The 21,312-nt window shown below is 50.1% G+C and overlaps 1 protein-coding gene across 1 annotated transcript; it reads right to left on the bottom strand.

The window, feature by feature from the left end:
* Positions 1–7,843: 7,843 nt before the first annotated feature.
* On the bottom strand, positions 7,844–20,776 carry ELK4 (ETS transcription factor ELK4). The gene is made up of 5 exons (XM_061362833.1): positions 20,598–20,776; positions 13,054–13,269; positions 10,685–11,608; positions 9,492–9,608; positions 7,844–8,858 (listed from the first exon to the last, which is right to left on the bottom strand). Exons 2-5 carry the CDS (start codon positions 13,258–13,260, stop codon positions 8,760–8,762), a joined length of 1,347 nt encoding a protein of 448 aa, XP_061218817.1. The 5' UTR covers positions 13,261–13,269; positions 20,598–20,776; the 3' UTR covers positions 7,844–8,759.
* Positions 20,777–21,312: the final 536 nt, after the last annotated feature.

Genomic DNA, 21,312 nt, shown 5'->3' on the forward strand with positions numbered 1-21,312 from the left:
GCATGATTGGACTTGGATAATTCAGCTCTTTCTGGCCAAGGCTATCAGCTGCTGCCTAAATCTAACAACTCTTTAACTTACATTTGGTTCAGTGGGTCTGGTTTTTCAAGCAGATCTTACCTTCCATATGCTACCTCCCAAGCTCCCACGGGTGGTTTATAGAGAACAGACTCCTTGGCTTGCCTTAGTCAGACCTAAAGCTGAGTGAGCATCAGGCCAATGCTGGAGGGAGGGAGATGAGGTGAATCCCAGGCTAAGCCAATCCGTTGTCTCCAGGTACATGCAGCCTCACAGCCCGGGTGCTGCAATTCTGCTCTGGCACCAGAGGATGCCACTGTTAATCTCCTTGAGCTACCCAGGATGAAAAAACAAAGCCCTTGTGCAGCAACCCCCCCATATCTGTCATTAATAGAGGAGCCCCTCCCACCATGACAGCATTCTCTCCATCTCTGTACAGAGGAAGCGAGCACAAAACAATACAATGAGGGAGCTGATCTGGAGCGGAGCCTGCACAATCCCATGTATATCACACCAGGGACTGTCAGCTATTCAAAACCACCTCATGACGTCCGTGCAGCTTGCTAATACGCAGCTAAATGGCAGGGTAACAATCCTTTATGGTAGGGGTGTATGTGACAGCTCACATCTCCACCCTGGGAACAGAGCTGCTCCCCAAAGGAAACGTTCACCCAATAGTACCTGACCTGGTGCAGAGGGGGTGCAACGGCAGCTCCAGCTCCTGGCTCCAGGCAGGTGGGACACGGGCCAGCCCGTGCTGTGGAGAAGGGACAGGTTAGCTGGAGGCCTCACAGCTCCCTCAGCATCCCGGGGCCAGCAGCGCTGCAGCTGGGACTCTCCCTTTCCTCTCTCGGTGCCAAAAGGAAGAGGCCAAAAGAGCAGGAGCTTTGTTAAAAATATTTATTTAAAAAAATACAGTTGTTTTGCATGTCTGTTGCACATAACTATTAACATAGGATTGACTTGGATAATTGCTACAATGCTTTTGGAAAGCCAGCCTGCATTATACAAAGCAAATCCCTCGGTCAGTTCTTACACAAAATAGTTTTCTTTAACTGTTCCCACCCCGCTTTTAAAAAAGATTGCAATACAGTCAGTTGGGTTTTTTTTTTTCTTCTTTTTTTTTTCTTTTTTTTGCACAAAAATCGAAGCAATAGAAAAGTCACCTGATTCCTCAGGAAAGACCTGCGTGATGTGCGAGGACCAACAGCCAGCGCGCTCTAACAGCAGCCCCCGTTACTGGGACGTGTCCTTGCAGTGCACCTCCTCCAAAGTCACTTTTGCACCTTAGAACATTGCCCCCCCAAATCACATTCAAACCTGAAGTGTGTCCCAGTAACTGCAGCTCTCCTCTAAGCAAAGGGATCAGCCGTTGTTTTCCGATCTGCTATCGACACGCTGAAGGTCTTCCTAATATGTTATCTTGGAAGGTTAAATAAAAGCAAATTTAGTAACACTGAACAATTACTGAAAACTTTGGCTATTTATGTACTTGCATTACATACCAGCATTTGTTTTAGAAACACAATGGCATTAAGATACTCTTCCTATAAGGTATTACTTTATAAAGAAGTTAGACTGAGAAGCTATTCTCTCCCAGGTGAGTTCCCCCAACTTGCAACGCCAGCACCAAAGCAGTGCCAGGCTGCAGCTGGCTCTAAAAGACTGTGTCTAGAAAGAAAGTCTCCAGTGTAGGAAGTTAAGACACTCACTACAACTTAACGTGCTTTGTCTCTCGACTTGGTGCTATAGATATAGATATATATAAAGATAAATAAAATGCAATTCTGGTCTGGAAAGAGTAACTGAAAGCGTTCACGCTGCTGCTTTCAGTGTTACTTATTTTTACCACTGATGGCTCTACTAAAATGACAGGAAAGCAAAAAGAATCCATTCCAGATTAAAGAGTGAGTTCACTGATGTGACTGTCTGCTCAGTCTGCCCCAGGCAGAGCTGCTGTAGGATAAAACCACTGCAGACATCACTGCAAAGGACCCAGGGTCACCTGAACATTCAATTGAGCAGTGAAACACTAAAGGCATCAGGAAGTCCCTTTCCAAAGCAGATGTGCACTTTAAAACCAAACACCACCTGCCCCACGTTACCACAGCTGATTCGGCTGCTAAAGTTCTCTCAAATGGAACTTCAAGCTTCCCTCCCCTGCCTTCATCCGAGCCACAGCCGGGGTAAGTGAGACCAGTTGCAGCGAAGCCAATGGATCTATACTCTGATTTACAAGCTTCTGGCATGGGACTCACATCTGCCAGCAGCTGGCTCAAGGAGTCACAGAATTCCCAAGACAAAGTCTCAACCTGGTTCCGATCCCTATTCAGGGTCCTTTCAGTCCCAGATTGATTCCAGCTGCCATAACAGACGTTAGAGGAGACAACCACCATATCCTTACGTGCACGTTGCTGGAATTTTCCCTTTTATTCATCTCTATTATAAAGAATATACTTCTCAGCTATAAAAACGGGGGGGGAGATAAGCATTAAATGTGCTACTGTACTTATCACAAAACACTGTGACGTACATAAGGCCATCTGGTAACACTGCAACAGAATACAAACAAGGTTTTAAAAGGGAGGTTTAGAATACAACTCTCTTTTTAACTACAAGGAATAATCTCAACCCTGTTCACAGAGCATGAAGGTTAGAACTAGCACATCATATATAGAAACCTCTGTGCAACTGAACAAGAGCAGAACAAAAAGTCAACACAAGTCTAGAAAGCCGTTTCAAAGCCTGAAGATTTAAGACATGCCAGCCCCCACTAAAACACAACGCAGCTCAAGGAGCCGAGAGCAAGCCCAGGTATTTAACCCCCCCAGCACACAGCACACACACGGAACCATGCAGAGCCCATCCTCCGAGCCTTCCTGTGCTCAAAAAAGAGAGAAAAAGGAAATAAACCCCGAAAAGAATAAAAAACAGCTTCCAGTTATCAGTACAGCACCGCTGCATGTGCTGCCCGCGGCCCGAACCGGCTCCGGCCACGGCGCTTCCCTTCTCCTCCCTCTCCTGCCTGCGCTGCTCGCAGCTCATCCACGTCTCCACTAAGAGAGCCCTGATTCCCAAAGGTTCAGCATCATTCCGTTAACTCCCTGCTCAAAGTCCACCTCGGAGATGAAAACCTTCTGCAACGCGTGGTCTCAACAGAGGAGCAAGGGCTTGAAGTACGAGAAGTCCAAACTTCTGTTCCATGACCATAAAACTATTCAATAAAGACACAGTTAAGACATTTATGAATGTCAAAGGTGCAGTGAGAAATAACCTTTGGCAACCAATTCATCCACACCATGGTATAATGGAATACCAGAAACTAAAAAGCCTCCCAATAGCTCAGCAGCGTGTGAGAAGTGGCACTGCAGAGTGCAGCGTCTGCTCTGGTGTATGTGGCATTATCTAATGTGTTATCTCCACACATGCAAAGCCAGACTCTGTGAGAACACTGATCCTCCCAGGCAGTGAGCACGTGTGGCCACACGTATGTTCACAAGAGCTATTCCAGTCTCAGCTGAATCCACATCTACAGCTCTCAAAGCCTGGTTTTTAGCACACATCACAGAGCTCCACAGCCAAATCTTCCACTACATCCTTTGGGAGGGGGTGAACAAAACTAAGCTCTAGCCAGCTGGACTTTGTTGGGTGGAACAATGCAGATGAAGTGGATATCTTGCTATCCTGAAAGCTAAGAATACTTCAGCACACTCATTCAAGAGACATCATGGGGTCCTGCCCAGCTTCCTTACCTTGTTTTGCAAAGCATGGTTATGGTCAGCAAAGCTGCATCCTCCAGAAAGCATCGTTGCTCTGCAGTGAACACACTCCCCCTTAGTTGTGCTTGCTCTTTGTAAACAGGCAAGGGTAACACAGTCCTCAGCTCAGGATCCCCAGACACCCAAACCCAAAACTTAACCCTTCTGCTTTAGGTGGCACCAGGACGGTCAGGACATATGGACAGAGGGGCTGGTGATGCTAAACACAGGCTGCAGGAACCGGGCAGCGCTGCTGTGGCTCCTCTGTTACATCCTTGTGCCCAACAGCAGCCTATGGAGAAAAGAGCTGGTTTTCCTGTCTGGAATCAGCTTTCACCCCTGGCCCCTGCACAGGCAGCACTACCGAGTGGAATGGTGCATCCACAGGTGTTGAGCCAGGAGGAACAGCCCTGAGGGACAGTGTAAAACGGTGTCACTGCCTTTTTATCTTTCTACCTTCCTCTGAGAGCAGCTGATTTGAGCAGATCAGCTGCAGCATGGCACACACCACTCAGCACAGCGCAATAGCCAAAGGCTTCTGCATTAAGCAGATCTGCTCCATTCAGACTCAACAGCAGCCATTGCCCATCACTGTTTAATTAAATGCAAATCAAACCATAAGCAGTCCTGTTTAGACAAGGATACCAGAGCTCATGAAATCATCCCAAAGAGCTTCGTGATTGCAATTGCAATGGATTTTCAACTTATCCGCTGAGTGTAAGAGCACGTGGGGCTCGGGCCCTGGGTTTGCAACACCATGCTGCATGATTCTGAACCTCTCCATCGCCAGGACCTCAGCACCCAGAAGGTACGTGTGGCTCTTACACAGGAGAACTATGGAATGGAACAGAACAATGTTGTGATGGAGACCCAAAGCTCAACCATCAGTTTTAAAATACCTGTCACCTTTGACAATGTTCCTTAACTACCGACGTAGTTGAATTTCATAGCTGACAATACCAAGATAGCCTCTTGATAAACACTGAGATGTGTCTTGTAAACAAATACGCATAAAAATGGAAGAGGTTGAATCATATCAGAAACACAGGTACAGACAAAACTGCTATAAAACAGTAGCAAAAGGTAACTAAAAGATGCATGAAGAAACCATGGGGCAGCCAACAGATCAGAACCTCCAGCCCTGACCTCAGCACTAGATGTGGAGCAGAACTGGGCCTGTGCCCACCTGAGACACTGCATCGCGGCTCTTCCACTGCTCTCACCCTCGGAAGCTGAAGTCCTGAGGGAGCTGGCAGCCCTGCAGCTCGCTGCGTTTCTGTAAGCTGCATGCAGGAAGACGGGCGCAGGAGCAGCCCCCCCTGCTGCAAGTGAACGCTGAAACCCCAGAGGAATCCATCAGCCAGGTATCTGAGGGCTGAGGACACAGCAGAGGGAGAAACTCTCCCAAACCCACCACTGAACAGCCAAAGCCTTTCATATTAAAACACACGCTCCACTGCGCCAAATGGACACTGAAGCCTTAAGATGCTCTAAGTGAAAACAATGAATTCTCAAATTCAAGGAATTTTATCACTTCCTGACCTCCTGCAAAATGCAACTTGGGTGTGCCAAAGCCAGTGCATGGGAATCACATTCAGCATCCCTACTGAAGAATGATCACTGAAACAAGGAGCTGAATTTAAGCTGCTGCTAAGAAAACAAACCCAGACCTTGCCTCCACCACCCTCAGCATGAGGATCACATCCTCTGAAAGAGGTGAGACAGAACAAGAAGGGTTCTATAACCACGGGGTATTATTAACACCATTCCGCTTCCCATGGATGGTTTCTGCCTGCAGCACGTGTAGCTGGTGGCATCCTGACAGCTCAGCATCTCAAATAAAGCCTGACAGGGCACACACAGCAACAGCAGTGCAAGCTTTCGAACCCTGCAGTACTATTATAGAGCAGCAGTGACACATAAAGAGATTTCCAGAAGCAGGGCAGATGTTCAGCTTCCAAGCTCATCCAGCCTAATTCTACCACCACTGATGAATTCACTGATGCAAGTGTTACCAAGCACTCAGCAATACCACCTCAGCAACATGAGCTGTGATGAGATGCTTCTGTGAGGCTGCATGATGATGTTTTTAAACCAGCACAGTGCTAGACCCATATTACAGATAATCCATGATCACCAAGAGAGCCAGTATTAACCCCAACCTTCCCTACATAGAAAACGAGTTGCAACGAGCTGCAAACTGCTCCTGAAGTGAGCTTGTGGAGTACCAGCAATGCACAGAACCAAGCTCCAAGAAGTCACAGGAATGTGATCCCAAAAAGCTGACAATTAATACAATTGTTAGTAAATGTGTGCTTAATGAGGCAGCATATATACAAGATAATATTATCTTAAGTGACCTGAAAGTTGTAATGGAGAAGAGGTGGCAAGTGGCTCCTCTCCCACCTCCCCAGCCCTCTCTATGTGCTTTCCCAACTGCCTCCTGAGATTATGATCCTGTCTTTTCCTAGGCAGGTGCTTAAGAAGCCAAAGCAATCCTCTTCTCAGTGCTATCTGTGAAGAAGCTGGATATTTCAGACTAAAACAACACAGCCAGGCTGCATATTCATAGTCATTTCCTCTAGGATGGCATCCCCAGAGGTGAATGTGTATCACCAACCAGCTACACAGAGGGATCTTAGGAAGCTGCGAGGAGAAGAGCATCAAACCAGGCCAAGCACAACGAACAAGCTATGTTAGCACTTGGTTCTCCTGCATACCTATGCTGAAAGTGATAGAGTTTACACACAGTTAAGTGCATGTGTGCACATACACAACAAATAAACTTGGCTTTTCTCCATAGGGGATAAGGAAAGGGAAGCAATTAAATTGCAAGTCTTTAGTGCTCATTAATTCTGTTTTAAACTCTAATCCTAGTCTGCAATGTTGCTCACACTTGGTGGGCAATAAAATTGGCCAGCCTAAAACAACCATTAAAAGTGCTGCTATTTATACATAGCTATATATATATTTTCTAGAGCAGACTCACAAGGCATCATGCAAACCAGAGAACTCCCGGTGCCTGCTCTTGGTTAAGATCTGCCGCTTGCTTTCTGCATTCAAAACAAAAAAGGTCAATATTGCACATTGTCATCTGAAGAGCTGCTGGCACAGGAACTCATCCTGCATCTGCTGATGTCTGAACGCGAAGCAGCATCGTGCCTCTGACGCAACGGAACAGGAAGACAGTTCACCACGAGCTCACTCCCTGCTACCTCCACCTCCTCCCTCCCACCTCCAACGGGCAGGGGACTTTGGGGATGAGCAATGCCCAAAAAGCAACCCCCTCACCTCCCGTCTCGGGTGCTCTGTCAGGAACACACCAAGCGCTGTACAGGTTTCAATGCCAGAACACAGAAGATAACGTCACTGCAGTAAAGTCTTGGGTTTTTAAAGTGAATTCAGAGCCTGCAAAAGTGGCAAAAGGAAAACTCTGGAAAGCTCAAGTTCACCACTTCTGCAGAAGATGGGTGCAACTGACAGAGCGTGCGCTGTCAGCTCCTCTTGTGTACAGGTACAATCCTCCTCTGCTCATCACCACTGTGAAGAAAGCCAAAGGAAAGAGATGGTCTCCATCCGGTTTCTAGCAGGTATTTTACAGAGAGGATCACCTTATGTCACAAGCTCAGTGTGCACACACAGAGGTTGCTGCCTGACGTCAGATGCCCACAGCAGAAGGGCACCTCACCCCGCACCAAGAGTACAGCATCCAGCCTGCGAGAGGAGAGCCTCTCTCCTTTGATTCCTCTTAAATGCTCTCTTAAAAGCCTCCTGAGGTGTAAAAAGCTAACTACAGATTCCATTTCCCCCATGTTTCATGGCTCTGGACACCAGCCTTGGGTTAACCCATGTACACACAGCCATCAAGAAGAGGAGCCCAAGCACAGATCTCCTTGGAGGCGGACAGGCCGTGGTACCCTCTTGGCTGCACAGACTGAGCTGAAGTCGTTTGGGATCCAGTGCTTCTTCAAATGAGAAAAGCACCGGATCCAATGGAAACCCTGAAATAAGAGTGGGCAGAAGAGGAGCTTCTCCACTCCAGCTGAGGGCCAAGAGCAGGAACGTTACCGCTCTCACCCACTGCTGGGGCTGCTGAAACTCGAGCATCAGGCAGCAACCTCACAAATCCAGAGCCACCCTCAAACCTGCGTGTGAAATCCACCAGCCTGGTGCTGTTCCAGCAGGGCTCTGTAAGGTCTCTGGCACAAGAAATGTTTGGACTTGAGCATTCAAACCTTCTGAGAACCGGAAGGATCTAATCCCACCGCTCATCTGGCTCCAGATCTTGCCTCCTCACCGACGGGAGGGCAGGAAGAAGCATCCAGGAGCTTTCCAGCTCACTTCCCTGAGGAGCTGGGCTGTGGGGACACGATGCCATTGGAAAACTGTCCGGATGTCAGTAACAAATCACTGGGTATTCCTTGAAAAGCTCTCCCTGCAGAAAGACAAGCTGTTTTTACAGCAGAAAAGATGCGGGCTGCTCTGTTGCTGCACAAGTTATCAGGCCCCAAGGCGAAGCTGAGCGCACACACCCCTTTCCCAAGCATTTCCTGGAATGCCAGCTTCGATCATGATTAGATTTCTTCTTGCCAAGCACAGGAAGCAGAAGAACAGAGGGTTTCTCCAAGAGTCCCAGAGAAAAGACTTCTCTGATACTGTTTAACTGCAGTCAGTGCAGACTCAGTTACTGCAACACCAACCAAAGCTCCCTTTAAGCATAGGGAAGTCTTCCGATCCAAGGAGGGAAGAGAAGAGACTGGAGCTGCAGCTCCTATTAAGGCGTTTGCACAAACATTCCCAACCTGGGTCTTCAAAAAAAGGGAATTTTGCAAAAAAGGCATTTGATTTGGGAATGGCAAAAACTATGATAACTGCTGATCACCTCTGGGGAATTACAAATTGCTCATTTAAAAAACACGGTTTCATGTTAAGTGTCCTGTCTTTCCCTTGCTTGCCAGTCTGTCCTTCCCGTCAGTTCATGTGCTATGTCTTCTGGAGATCAGGGGAAAACGGGCCAGGGGTAGAGGGTCCATCCAGTCCAGACAGAGTAAATGGGCCATGACTGTTCAGCACTGATGGAAACTAAGAGACAAAACAAAACCGTTAGGCAAGAGGCCATGTCCATTCACCATTCCTGTCCTATCTGTGCCTGTGGAGACTCCCCCAGGAAAGAAAAAGACACCTCAAAACACAAAGGAAAACACCCTTGGCTTCCCCCAAGCAATTCACTGTGGTGCCCCTGCATCAGAGGGGAGCAACCCACTGAGGATAACCTCAGCGCTGAGCACTGATGCCATCCTCAATAAGTGACTTGACACAGGTTTTCCACATGCTCTGAATTGCTCCCCAGCTCATTCTCAGCTGTACATAAAGTGTCCAATGCATTTCCCCTCTACTCACAGTACATACAAAGCTACCTCCTTCTCCTCCACAGAGATCACAGATACAAGCCCAAAAGACTGATGGTTACATTCTGCCCTTTGCCTAAGCAGACTCAGGCAATGGATGTGGTTATTCCACTCCAAAGCAAAAGGTGGAAGAGGAACATGAATAATTATAAGGATGTATTTTTTTCTAAATAGAGGGGACGTTTTTATGTATGTATCAGGGATAGAAACCAGGCACATCACTGTCTGGGTCCTACAAGAGGTACTTGGGCTGGAGCCTGCAGGTCTCTAAAGTACCGCGAAGCACGGTGAGACTGGCTGAACTTACCTGGAAGAGGGTGTTAGCACCTTGCAACCTGGCAGGACTCAGAGGAGCAACGGGGCTCAGGGTGCTCCAGAAGTGAATGCTGGAGAGCAAGGGACTGGGGGTCAGCAAGATGGGAGTCTGCAAAACACAAGGAGAGAGCAGCGGTGGGAAGCGGCAGTGCCAGCAACGCGAAGCCCGCATCAATCCAGAGCCACCATCCCGGCTCCTGCAGCTGCACAGGCCTGGCTCCACAGCCCAAGGAGCTCCCATTCCCTCCTCCTCCCCCCCACAAACCCCACAACAGCCACCCCCATCCGGCTCGCCCTCCCCTTGCTGAGCAGTTGGCCCCCTTCTCCCAACAGCTGCCAAATCCAGCTGCAACCCACAGCAAATCGGCTCCTCCTGCAATTCAGCACCTGCAAGCGGCCATGGAACACTCAGCCTGCGAATTAAGAGCAGGTCGTGGGCACCCGCATGGCCGAGGTGGCACTGACAGTGTCCCTCCAGCTTCCAAATACTCCCAATGCTCCAGATTCATGGCCAAACACTTTGAAGGATGCCAAAAGATCGACTCCCCTCCATGTTTTCCCTGCCTTCAACCATTTCAGTTTGCACTCAGCAGTTTCCCTCCAATTTGAACGACAGGAAAGAGATTCAACCCATCCAGACCCATTTAACAGCCCACTTGGATTTGGTTCTCCTCCAAATTTTCCATGAGGCATAAAAACTTTCCTTTCCCACACAAAGATAACAACTAAATTAAGCAGCTGCTGCAAAGTCACAATACTCTGGTCTGCAGTAGCTGCCTCCTGAACCCAGGAAAAGCAAGCTGCTAAGCACACACCTCCGTGCTGCTCTATTTTTAAAGCAGTTTCAGAATCAGCCTGAAGGAAAATGGGAGGGTTGAGGGCTTTGGGAATAATTCAGGAGCACCCTGGCAAGATGCACAAAGGATCCTGCTGGTGCTGCTTTGGGTTTTGCCTCCACACGCCAACACTGCACAGACGTGCAGAGCTGACACACCGCTTGGGCACACTCTGGGGGAGAAGCTAATCCCAAGTATGAACAAAATGGGAGTGCCAGACTAAGTTTCCAGACTCCAAACACAACCTATGGACTATGTGTTTTTCCACTTGCTTCCCTCTCCATTTTCGACGAGAACACAACCACTATTGTTCCTTTAAACACCAAAACCAGGAAGGGAATTGGGTTACCTGAGAGAAAAGTGCTGGAGTAAGAGAAGCAGTTGGGAGAGAAGGACTCAGAATCCCCAGCGGACTTGGATCGCTGCCTGTAATGACGAGAGTAGGAGCCAACTCCAGCCCTTTGGGTTTTTTGGATCTGGAGAGGTGATTGGCAAATTCCTTCTCCAGCACAGATGAATCCTGCTCTTTGGGCTCTGGGGATTGATGCTGAAGGCTCTGAGCCTGCTCCAGCTGCTGAGAAGCCACGGATTCGATGTCCGTGTCAATGTCCAGGTCAGGATTAGAGCTCAGGGGTGGCGATGGGGGCGTGGAAGGAACCTGCAGGCTGGGGGACACTGAGGATATGGGTGGCGTTGGGGTGAAGCTGGTGGTTAGGTTTGGCAAAGGGGCTGGAGCTTCAGGGACAGGTAACTTGGGTAGAACGAGGGTCTCCAAGGTCTGGAGAGTGTCTTCTGTTCCCATGGGAAGGGAGGACACGGTTGAAGTGGCAGAAGCAGTGGAAGTGGCAGAGACCGTGGAAGTGGTGGAGACCAAGGGGACCGATGAAGGCTTTTTGGAGGGCATGGTCACAAACTTGATGACGGAGGGTGTTGGGTCCTGAGCGGGTTTCTTCTCGGTCAGCTTCTCAGCTGGATTCTCAATCTTGATGGACCTGAAGAGTTTGACGCTGGAAGAGTTGAGGGAGTTCAGAGTGAACGAGGAGTACAAGCCCGAGTGGATGTAGTCATTGCGGCTGGAGGACTTCGCACAGGACTGAGCCTTCTCCTTCCCGCAGCTTTCCACATCCTTTGGAGCACTGCTGACTTCTGCAAAACCACTCATTTCGGGGTCTCCTTCTATCCGGCCCACGACCAGCGGATCCATGTTTAAAATCTCCGGATAAGAAACAAACTTGTACACAAACTTCTTCCCATTCACTTTCTTAATGATATTCTGTGGGTAAGAAGATATAAATATGCATTGAGACCTTCTCCAGATTAATTTTCTTCCTACAAACACTGCCAGAAATAGACAGAGGAACCCAGGAGTCTGTAATCTTCCATCAAAAACTGTTCCTTCTTTCTTTATTTAAAACCACCCTGCTTTCTTGCAAGGCGATTCTGCTCCTCAGGTGGCATCTCCAGAGCTTGCAGAATAAAGGCTCTAATAGGTGAGCTTAAGCTGACATTAAATAAACTAACAGCAGCCTTAAACCTTTTCATATGTTAAAGAAGCAAATACCCATTCCCCGAAGCAAAGATCACTGCCCTGGGTCCAGTGAGTGCAATCTGACAGCAGAACTTGCAGAATTAAAGCTCAGAGGTTTGCAGAATGGAGAGCTAATGCTTCTCATCAACCCACCTTTATTCTTAATAAGATGATAATAAAGGAAAGTAGGTAGCTGAACTAGTCAGCAGAATGCAGGCAAACCAGCTATTTCAATACCACAAAAGAGCAGATGCCAAACTTGTTTTGCTCCCAAGTGAAACACCACACACAATCTGGGCCTAAGAAGGCTCTTAATGTCTCGTACAATTACCATCACTGAGACCTCTCAGTATGAAGTCAGATTTGTGCTGCCCAGCAGTGAGCTCCACACAACAGCACCAAAGGGGCAGGTTCCTCAGAAGTGATTTTGTACCTCCTATACCCCCCCAGTAACAGCAGTGGGATGAATGGCTCACTGCAAGCGAGGTAAAGCTCCCACGCTGTGGTTCTGGTTCAGCTTCCTGACACCACCCGAGCACTAAATGAAAGGCTCTCCAAGTTATTAGAAGACATCAGCTCAGTAAGAGAAGCATCTCACTCTGCTGGACCAAAGCTGCTGACCACATCAAAGGTGCAGTCCTGAATACATGAAGCATGCTTGGGCTGCTTCACTGCAGACCCTGGATTTGACAACCCCTTCTCAGAGACAGTTGCAGACAGATCTCAAGGTGGTTCCAAGTTCACCATCTCATAGAATCAGAGTGGTCTGGGTTGGAAAGGACCTTAAAGCTCCTCCAGTTCCTGCCACGGGCAGCAACGCCTTCCACTACATCTCATTCTGCTGCTTAAAGTGGAGTGTTGAGGATTTTAACCCTTGCAAGGGCATGTATTCTTGGAAAGGGGATTAGTATTCAAGGACAGATTTGTCTTAGCAATGACATAAATCAAAGAAGGCAACTCTGTGCACACAGCTACCTGGAACCTTAGAACAACCACCGGGGAGGAAATGCAGCAAAGTGAAAACCAAAGGGGAAAAACCCCTCTAAAACTAAGCTAACACACCTTAGTTAAGCCTGGGAGACAGAAGTAACACCTACCCCCTTGAAGGGACTGAAAAAGGAAACAAAGCCCATTAGGCAGAAGCTGGTAAGATGGATAAGGATTGGAGGTGGCTGTAAGGACTTTGTTACCTTCACATAATAGTATCTGAGAGCACGGCTGAGTTTATCATAGTTCATACTGGGCTTGTTCTTGCGGATTCCCCAGAGTCTGGCCACCTCCTCTGCCTGCAGCAGTTTGAACTCCCCGTCGTTGGAGGTCCAACAGATGATGTTCTTGTTCTGAGGCTCTTGGAGGAGCTGGAGGAGGAACTGCCACAGGGTGATAGCACTGTCCATAGCAGTAAGCTGGAAGGCAGATAAGAGGCAGCAGTTTAGGAGCAGTGCATTTTCTCAGTCTCCCTAGAAGGGGGTAATGGAGCAGAGATGTTATTTCCAAAGCCAGCAAGAGTAAAAATTATTAGTCACCAGTCGTGAAAGATGTTCCCTGCAGAACAGGGGCTGAGAGCCAACTGCTGTCGTCTCCTCCCACATGTCAGTACTTTTCACATGGGTTATATTTAGCCTCATTTAACTAAATCAGGTCACTTTGGGTAAGTTGCAATGAGTCACAAGCCAAAAAAATAACTTTCAAAGTTGTTCCATGCTCACCCACTCTGACTTGTCCTGAGACCAGCTCAGGTGCACGCAGGTAACACCCAACCACCCCTCGACACCTCCTTCCCCTGCCTGCACCCACCTCAGTACCACTATGAGAACAGAGCAGATCAAGGCATCACTTCATGGACATGAGGTGCAGAACAGCTCAGCTCTCCTTCAGTTCCCATTCCTCCTGCCTCTTGGTGCGCAGCCCTTTCAGTCAAGCCCCCATCTCCCTTTCAAATCTTACTTCTTTTCCACACATCATCCCTGTCTTTTCTAAGAGAGCAAACATGAAAGTAAAGACAATGATAACAAATGCTGCCAGTGCTTATCTCCTGACTCCTGCCACATCTTCCCTCCATCAGTCATTTAGGCTGGGACACTCTAGGACCAGGCACTTGACTCATGCACTTCCAGCATGGTTTTCCTGTACTGAAGCTGTCGATGCATCATCTCACCAAGGACGGACAAGGCAGCAGAGATGACATCTCTCCTTGACCATATCTGACCACATGAATCTGAGTTTCCACAGCTGTTTCCAAACAGAACACTAATAACCCTGTCTGCACAAGGGAAGTACAAGACACACTATGAATTAAAACAGATCAAATGATATTAATGAAGTATCCCATATGGATTCTCCTATTCCACAACAGAACAGCTTCTATTAATGCAGCTTAAATGTCTTCCAATGAACTGCAAACAATGCAAATCACTCTGCAATACCAAACATCATGATGAATTACACTAAAAGTGGTTTGATATGTGTAACTATGAGGGGCTTTTTGCCCATGCAAACAAGCAAATTCAGCACAGGCAAACCTATAGAGCACTGGGGTGATCTGCAGCCCAAGCCACCAAATGCTCCAAATCAGAGGCATCAAGTTCAGCTTCAGCAAGCAGCACCCACACTCATATTGCTTGAGGTCCATGTATACATATGGGCAAGTAAGATTTGGTCAGGGCTGCCAGTTCATCTTCATTACCAAAGCCTTTTATTCCAATCTCATTACTGCCCAGCACTTATCCAGCCCTATATAAGGAAGAGAACAGTCTACAAGTCAGAGCTTCAGAATTCACTCAGCCCTGTAACAGGATTACTGCTGACAGTTTACACAGGACTACACATTCTTATTTAAATAAGGTGCCCCAAGGCAGGTACTTTTTTTGGGCCCAGCCCATTGCATTTAACCTATTTTTATGACTCCCTGCCTAACGGCAGCTTACCTGGCTACACAGGGGTGCTCCATTGATCAAGACAGTTAAATTGCTGCAATTACAAGGAGCAATCTCCAAGCAGGACACCCACACCACCCCCCCGCTATGCTGGCCTAAGGTGCTTTCCTTGGTAATTACTATCTGCACACAGCTCCATGCTTGCCCAAAGTAATTGCTCAGTACTCTTAAGAAAATCTCAGCTGCTCAATGCACTGCTTTGAGCCTCTTCCCCCCGTGGCAGCTGAACCATACGGGAACTCCAGGCAACCACATGAAAACTCTTCCAGGCCTTCTCCTCCAGCTTGGATGTGGATTTGCCAATAACATCTTGTCTCTGCCTGCTGGCAGCGCAGAGGCCGCGCACGCTGCGGAGCATCATTATCCTGTCAGGATGATGCACACGCACAGGGTGCTGTGGAGACGTAGGGCCTCGCTGCTGCCATCCTGCCGAGCTGTCAATAGCACTGATAGGTGTTAACAGAGAAAGAGCAGGAAAATGAAGTTGATTATTCCCACGCTCCGTTTAGCTACAGCAAAGCCCAGCAGCAGCCCTGCACCAAGCAGCGCTGCCTGATGCAACGGGAGGCAATCACGGCGCAATTGGATCAGCAGCAGCATTTGAGTGGCAAAAGCTTTTTTCTCCCTCCTCCTCCCTAAAAATCCATGCAGATTTCATCCCAGGATTTAACCCCGTTATTTTATCAGCCCGCTTCCTTCCCATTAGGAAGAAGCACCTTGCCACTAACTCAATGCTCACCGGCCTCTACCGCAGGCAAGGGTTATTGCCAGGTCCCAGTGCAGAGTACACACGGAGTGACCAAAGTGGTAGAAAAACCCCACCTTTCCCAATGAAGAGCTCTGTTGTTCAGAGGAGCCATTACCAAAACAAGAGGTCACACTGCCTAAATCCCAACTACTGCAGCTTTCCAGCTGGAAGGATCCTTCTCCCAGGAGCAGCCAGAAACTGTACTGGAGTGTTGGATCAATCAAGTTACCACTGATGTTTGACATTTACAGGCTCGAGGGATGTCATGATCCTGCCCATCATTTGGAGGATACAGAGCACATCCTCAGCACCACCTCCTTTTAAAAGTCTTATGTTCTGACATGTTAACAGGGTGTGAAAGGCAGAAAGCACTTTGGAATTGCTAATGGATAGGTCACCCTATGAAAGAATGAATGTCCCTCTATTAAATACTTGCGAACAATGGAGCGATGCCTCACTGCAACTGGGAGCATGGTTTTTCTGAAGCTTATATACAAAGGGAAGGCCAGAAAATAACCCTTCAAGTTGGTCAAAGCAATGGAATCACAGGTGGAACTTGCCGCTTCAGAGCCCAGGAGTGTACTCTAACTGGGAAGTAGAATATGTACATGGGAGACAACATGCTATGAATCAAGACACTTCATTTAACGTTAATAAAAAGCTGCTTTGATTTAGCCAGAGAACACATGAAAGAACTGTTGCTTCTTCAGGAAGAAGCCGAATAAAAGCAAACATCACACAAGATGTAAAATTAAAACCAGCAGAGGCGAGATGAGCACTTCTCTTTGTTTAAGAACATGGTAAAAAGGTTCCTCCTTCTTCAGCACCTGGGGCAGGAGGCGGCTGATGCCTTTCATGAGCCTTTACCTTGCAACCAGAGGACTGAGCAGCAGTGGAAGCTCCCTGTGCTCCCCGTGTTCTGCAGGACATCCTCACCTGCCCTGGCATGGTGGGACCTGCTCTTACAGACACTGTTACAGCCATTTCCAGAGCCATGGACTCAAAAGCATCAGAATTCAGAAGAGTCTCTTGTCCCTTGCATTCACACACACACACCTCTGCAGTGAGGGGTCTGGTGTTACAGACCCGTCAGCTGAAGGCACTATAGAGATCAGGGTGAGGACAGGACCCTGATGTCCCACTCAAACAGCAGAGATACTGCTTCTCTCACCATCAGTAAAAAGCATTTCAACTCCCTTCAGAACAACATCTCCGTTTATAAGAAGGCATCAATCTCTCAGCACAGCCCCCATCAACATAAAAAGCCCAGCAGTTTAATTGCTTTGCCTTCAAACCAATCACACCAATGATTACAAGCACACTACTTCCAACTGCCTTTTTCTGCTGAAGGTATTTTCCTTCTAAGAGCCCATGGAGAAGGTCTCAGTTGAAAAGACAAGGAGGGAATCAGGCAGAGAGGCAACAACGGCCCTTCCAATCCTGCACCAGCTGAGTACAAGGAAAAAATAGTTGCTCGAGGCAGAGGGCAGTTACACTTTGTAATGAGGATGCTAAAATAGAGCACTATTATTGTCTTGAGAGCTTCTCTGACGCCTACGGATGACCCTTCAAGTATACTGAGTAGCTGACAGAATTTGGCTGCAGCATTCTCAATCCAAGCGCTGCAAACTTGGTTGCTGCAGCTTCAGCTGAAGTGGCTGGAGCTGGGTTTGAGGCCTGGACTTCACAAAGCCAGGAGCTTCCAGAAGGCATCCGAGATACGGATCTCTTCCGGTGCCTTCTCATCATTACCTGTGCCACAACGGGCCCCACGCAACGCAGCTGATTACAGAGCCTCCAGGCTCTGCACCCTGTGCGGAAGGAGTGCGCAATCCCAGATGGCACAGCAGGAATGTGATGTGGCCAGGAGCTACATCACGGCTGCAAACAGACAAGGGCTCACCTCTGGGTGCTCAGAGAGGAGAGGGGCACCTGGTGACACTGCCCTAACGCCCCTCTTCAAGCTCTTCTGGCAGTTTCCTGTGCTTGGCCTCAGCACCACGCACAGCTCGAGCCATCTCCCACCTCAGCTTGTTCCAGCAGCCTCCGACAAGCATCTGCAGCCTGATGACTTCTGCAGCTGGACTGAAGGAAGCAGTCAGGTCCACAGCCCTGTCAGAGCCCCCACAGGAACAAAGGATGGGGCACGGGGAAGAAGGGATGTCACAGCAAAGGAAAAGTCAGTGCTACCACCTATTTAAATGGCATGGTTACAGCTGCCGGGGTACCTAACACAGAAGTGACATGTCAAAGGATGACTTTGGAAGCAGCAAAGAGCAGAGACAGATACAGAGGGTGCCAGAGAACCTCAGATCAGAAACACTCTGTTAACAGCAGCAAAAAAGGCAAGAAAAGAGGCAGCCACAGCACCACTGAGATGGTTTTGGGGACCTCACACTGAGTGCAATGCAGGAGGTGAGCAACAGCACGCAGGAGCACTCCCCTCGTGTGTGGAGCACACTTGGCTGCACTGCTCCATCCCCTTCCCTGGTTTCGAATGGCCACGGTGTGTGAGCAGGAGGAATTCGTTGACAACAGCTCCCGCTGCATTGTGCAATGGTTCTGCAGACACAAGGCCTTGAGAGCTGCTCCAGGGAACAAGCAATGAGGTAGCATTGGCTGAAGGAGATCTGTGGAGGTCACGGGCCCGGCTCCTTGTTCAAAGCAGGGTTAACGCCAAGGTTGGATCAAGTCTTTGCCCAGCACTGCCCAAACCAAGGGTGAAAAACCAGAGGTGAAACGTGGCTGGTAAAGGGTCTACAAGGCACAGCTTCCATCCAAACCCAGCCTCTGCAGGCTGTAAGCAGCTACGGACAGACTGACCTGGCAGGAAGCGTGTGGGTGCTCAGTCCTCTTCCAGCACACACAGAGCACTGCAGAGGTAATTTTGATATCAGCATGTCCTGTTTTCTAAGCTCACCTCCTCAAGACAGGTAAATCACAGGCAAATCTGTGTATACTAAAGGTCTATTTATAAGGAACCAAAAGTCAAGATGCAGGCATCTACCTCTGCACCACCACCATGAAAACACTCTGGACCCTGGCAGCTTCCCAAGGAGCAAACAACTTCAACCTGCTCTAACGCACACTAAAACCAGGCAAGAACAAGGGAAAACCACCCTAAACTCCACCAAATTCCTGTCTTCCCCTTGGCTCGGGCCCTCACTGCGCTGCTGCTTCCAAACCAGTCAGGAAAATCAGCTTGGTCTGAAGGAGAAGCCGTGGTTACGGAGGCAGGAAGCTCGGTGGAAGGAAATGCTGGAGGATGTCCTGGTGATAAGAGCAGCTCCAGAGTTTTCACTGCCCAATCCCGCTCCAAGCCTGACGGCTCTATTTGCTTACAACAAACACTGCTGTAAATGTGGGGCTCCTGGCTCACAAACTGCGTTACTCCACCTGAAACCAGGGCTGAGCAAATACTTGGCTTCCAGGAGGGAACTCTTTCAGCTTTTTAACTCCGGAGAAATAAGCGTTTCCTCTCCTTCACAGGCATTTGCTGGCGCTCACCTCTGTGTCAGCACACAGGAACAAGCCACAAAGAAGCACAGTGCCCCAGGATTCCCACCATACCCATGGCTGAAGCCCCAGGTTAGGAGAAGCAGATGAGCCAAACAGCTCTACTGCTCTGTGGACCTTGACAGAGAGACAACGGTGCCAGCTTTGGTGTCCAATAGGGCTTTGCCCAGCACATCCTGACCCTTAGAACCTTTCAACCTGTTTAACCAGGACCTCCCAGCACAGTCCATGTACATCCCGCACTGCTACAACTGTTCTGCTGCCTCATCCCTGGCTAAGGACAGCTCACTGTAGCCTCTTTTATGGACAGCAGACCTGATTCCCTGCTTTTCTGGGCTTACATGAAGCATCTCCCCTTTTCCACCTCTCCTTTTATAGGATACCAGACCAAACAGCACACAGGAAGCTTTAGGGCAGACAGCGGGAATGTTAAACTTCGGAACACCTCTGATCAGTTCTGTGCCTGGCATCCCACTGATGGGATCGTTTCCATGTAAGCCATAAACCCACCGGTCTCTGCAGCAGCTCCTCACTAATGACGTTTGCCTCCTCCTCCTCTGCCACCATCATGGGCTGAGGGGCGAGTTTACTCACAGCAGCTTAAATCAGCTCCAAAAGGCACAAGGCTCTGCTGAAAAGCATCCTCGGGTAAGAGTGAGGGGCCGGGTGTCCGCATCCCGCTCCGGAGCAAAGCCCAAACAAAAGGGTCAGCGTTCGCTGTCGTTCCTAACTTTATTATGGAAAGGAAGCCTCGCTGACGATGGAAAAGGTTTCCTTTAATAATGTTTATCACAAACTCAGCCCCGTTGCTATGGCGATGGAACAACCATTCCCTCCAAACAGGCGCTAAGCCCCTAAAAATAAACAGGCCGGCGAAAAGGCAGGAACACGCAGCGGCTCCTGCCGCAGGGATCGCGCCTCTTCCCGACAGGATGAGCACCAACAGGGATGCTGCACCCACTCAACAGCGCGCTCGGCTCCAGACCCAGCCCCGGGTTTCTGCTTCAAAGCAGCCCCCATTGAGGCCGAACCGCGGGGTCCCCGCGCCCCGGGCAGCGCAACAGGGGGAAGGAATCCCGAGAAGTTTGGGCTCACGAGCGCTGGGAGGTGCGGGTGTGCGCGGAACGCGACGGGAACGGCAGCGACCCGCACGCTTCCCCCGGGGAGCCGCGCATCGATGCGGGCAGCGCCCGCCCCTCGCACACGTTGGGGCACCCAAGTGGTGAAGAACAACAGGAGCGGAGCCGGGGAGGAAAACAACAACCGGGCCTCCCCCCCCGGTCCCGGCCGCTGCCGCTCGGTACCGAGCCCCGAGGCGCTGCCGCTCTGCAGAGCGGGTCCCGGCTCCCGGACACGGAGCTGAACGCCCCCCCACCTCCCCTCGAGGCGGAGACCCCGGCCCCGGAACGGGCCCCCCTAACCCGGCCCCGCAGCCCCCGCGCACGGTCCCGTCCGCTCCCTCCGCGCCGCCCCCGGCCCGGAAGCCGCCTCGCTGCGCCCCGCGGAGCCGCCGGGCCCGGCCGCCCCCGCTCACCGAGGAGGAGCCCCGCCGGTCCCCGGGAGTGGCGGTGCCGTCGCGGCGGGCAGGTGCTGGAGCGGCTCCCGCGGCCGCCCGTCATGTCCGGGCACCCCCGCGGCGGGCCGGGCCCCGGGCCCCCATCCCGGGCGGGAGGAGCCGGCGGAGCAGCGAAGGGCAGCGGCGGCGGCGGCGCGTTACATGGCGGGACGCGCAGCGCCCGTCCCTCCACTGCGTCCCTCCGCGGCCGCCGTACCCCACACTTCCGCCCACGGCCCCCCAGCGGCGCGCACGGCGGCCAATCCCCGCCCGGGCTGAGGGCGCCGGTGACCAATGGGGTCGCGCTGCTCCGCCCCCCTCTCGCAGGGCATGCTGGGGGCTGTAGTTCCCCGGGGCCTACCGCCCGCCCGCGGCCATGTGCCCTCGGCCCGATGCGGGCGGCCCCGGCCAGGAGGGAACCGTTCGCGTCCGGTGTCACCGGTAACGCGGGACTCGGAGCCTGCGGCCCAAGGACACAGCGGGGCGGCGCAGCCGGCACGGGCCATGGCAGCAGCGAGGAAGGGGCTGGGGCCACAGAACAGCACCAGGGCTCAGGGTGGAACAATTCATTAAAATGGAATTAAAGATTCGGAAACTGAAAATTAAAAAAGAAAAATAAATATAAAAATAAATTTAAATTAGTGAAAAAAATAAAAAATAAAATAATTAAGAGCTAAAATAGCAAATAAATACA

The sequence above is a fragment of the Neopsephotus bourkii genome, unplaced genomic scaffold, assembly GCF_033783945.1.
Source record: "Neopsephotus bourkii isolate Nb327-2 ecotype Australia unplaced genomic scaffold, CSIRO-AGI_Nbou_v1 NB_1139, whole genome shotgun sequence".
Classification (NCBI taxonomy): domain Eukaryota; kingdom Metazoa; phylum Chordata; class Aves; order Psittaciformes; family Psittacidae; genus Neopsephotus; species Neopsephotus bourkii.

What these genes read in the sequence shown, in the direction of transcription:
- ELK4 (XM_061362833.1), bottom strand. Translation starts at nt 13,260, where the DNA reads ATGGACAGTGCTATCACCCTGTGGCAGTTCCTCCTCCAGCTCCTCCAA. An exon ending in TCAGATACTATTATGTGAAG is followed by an intron (nt 11,609 to 13,053) that starts GTAACAAAGTCC and finishes TCTTACCCACAG; the next exon opens with AATATCATTAAGAAAGTGAA. An exon ending in CTCCAGCACTTTTCTCTCAG is followed by an intron (nt 9,609 to 10,684) that starts GTAACCCAATTC and finishes TGTGTTTTGCAG; the next exon opens with ACTCCCATCTTGCTGACCCC.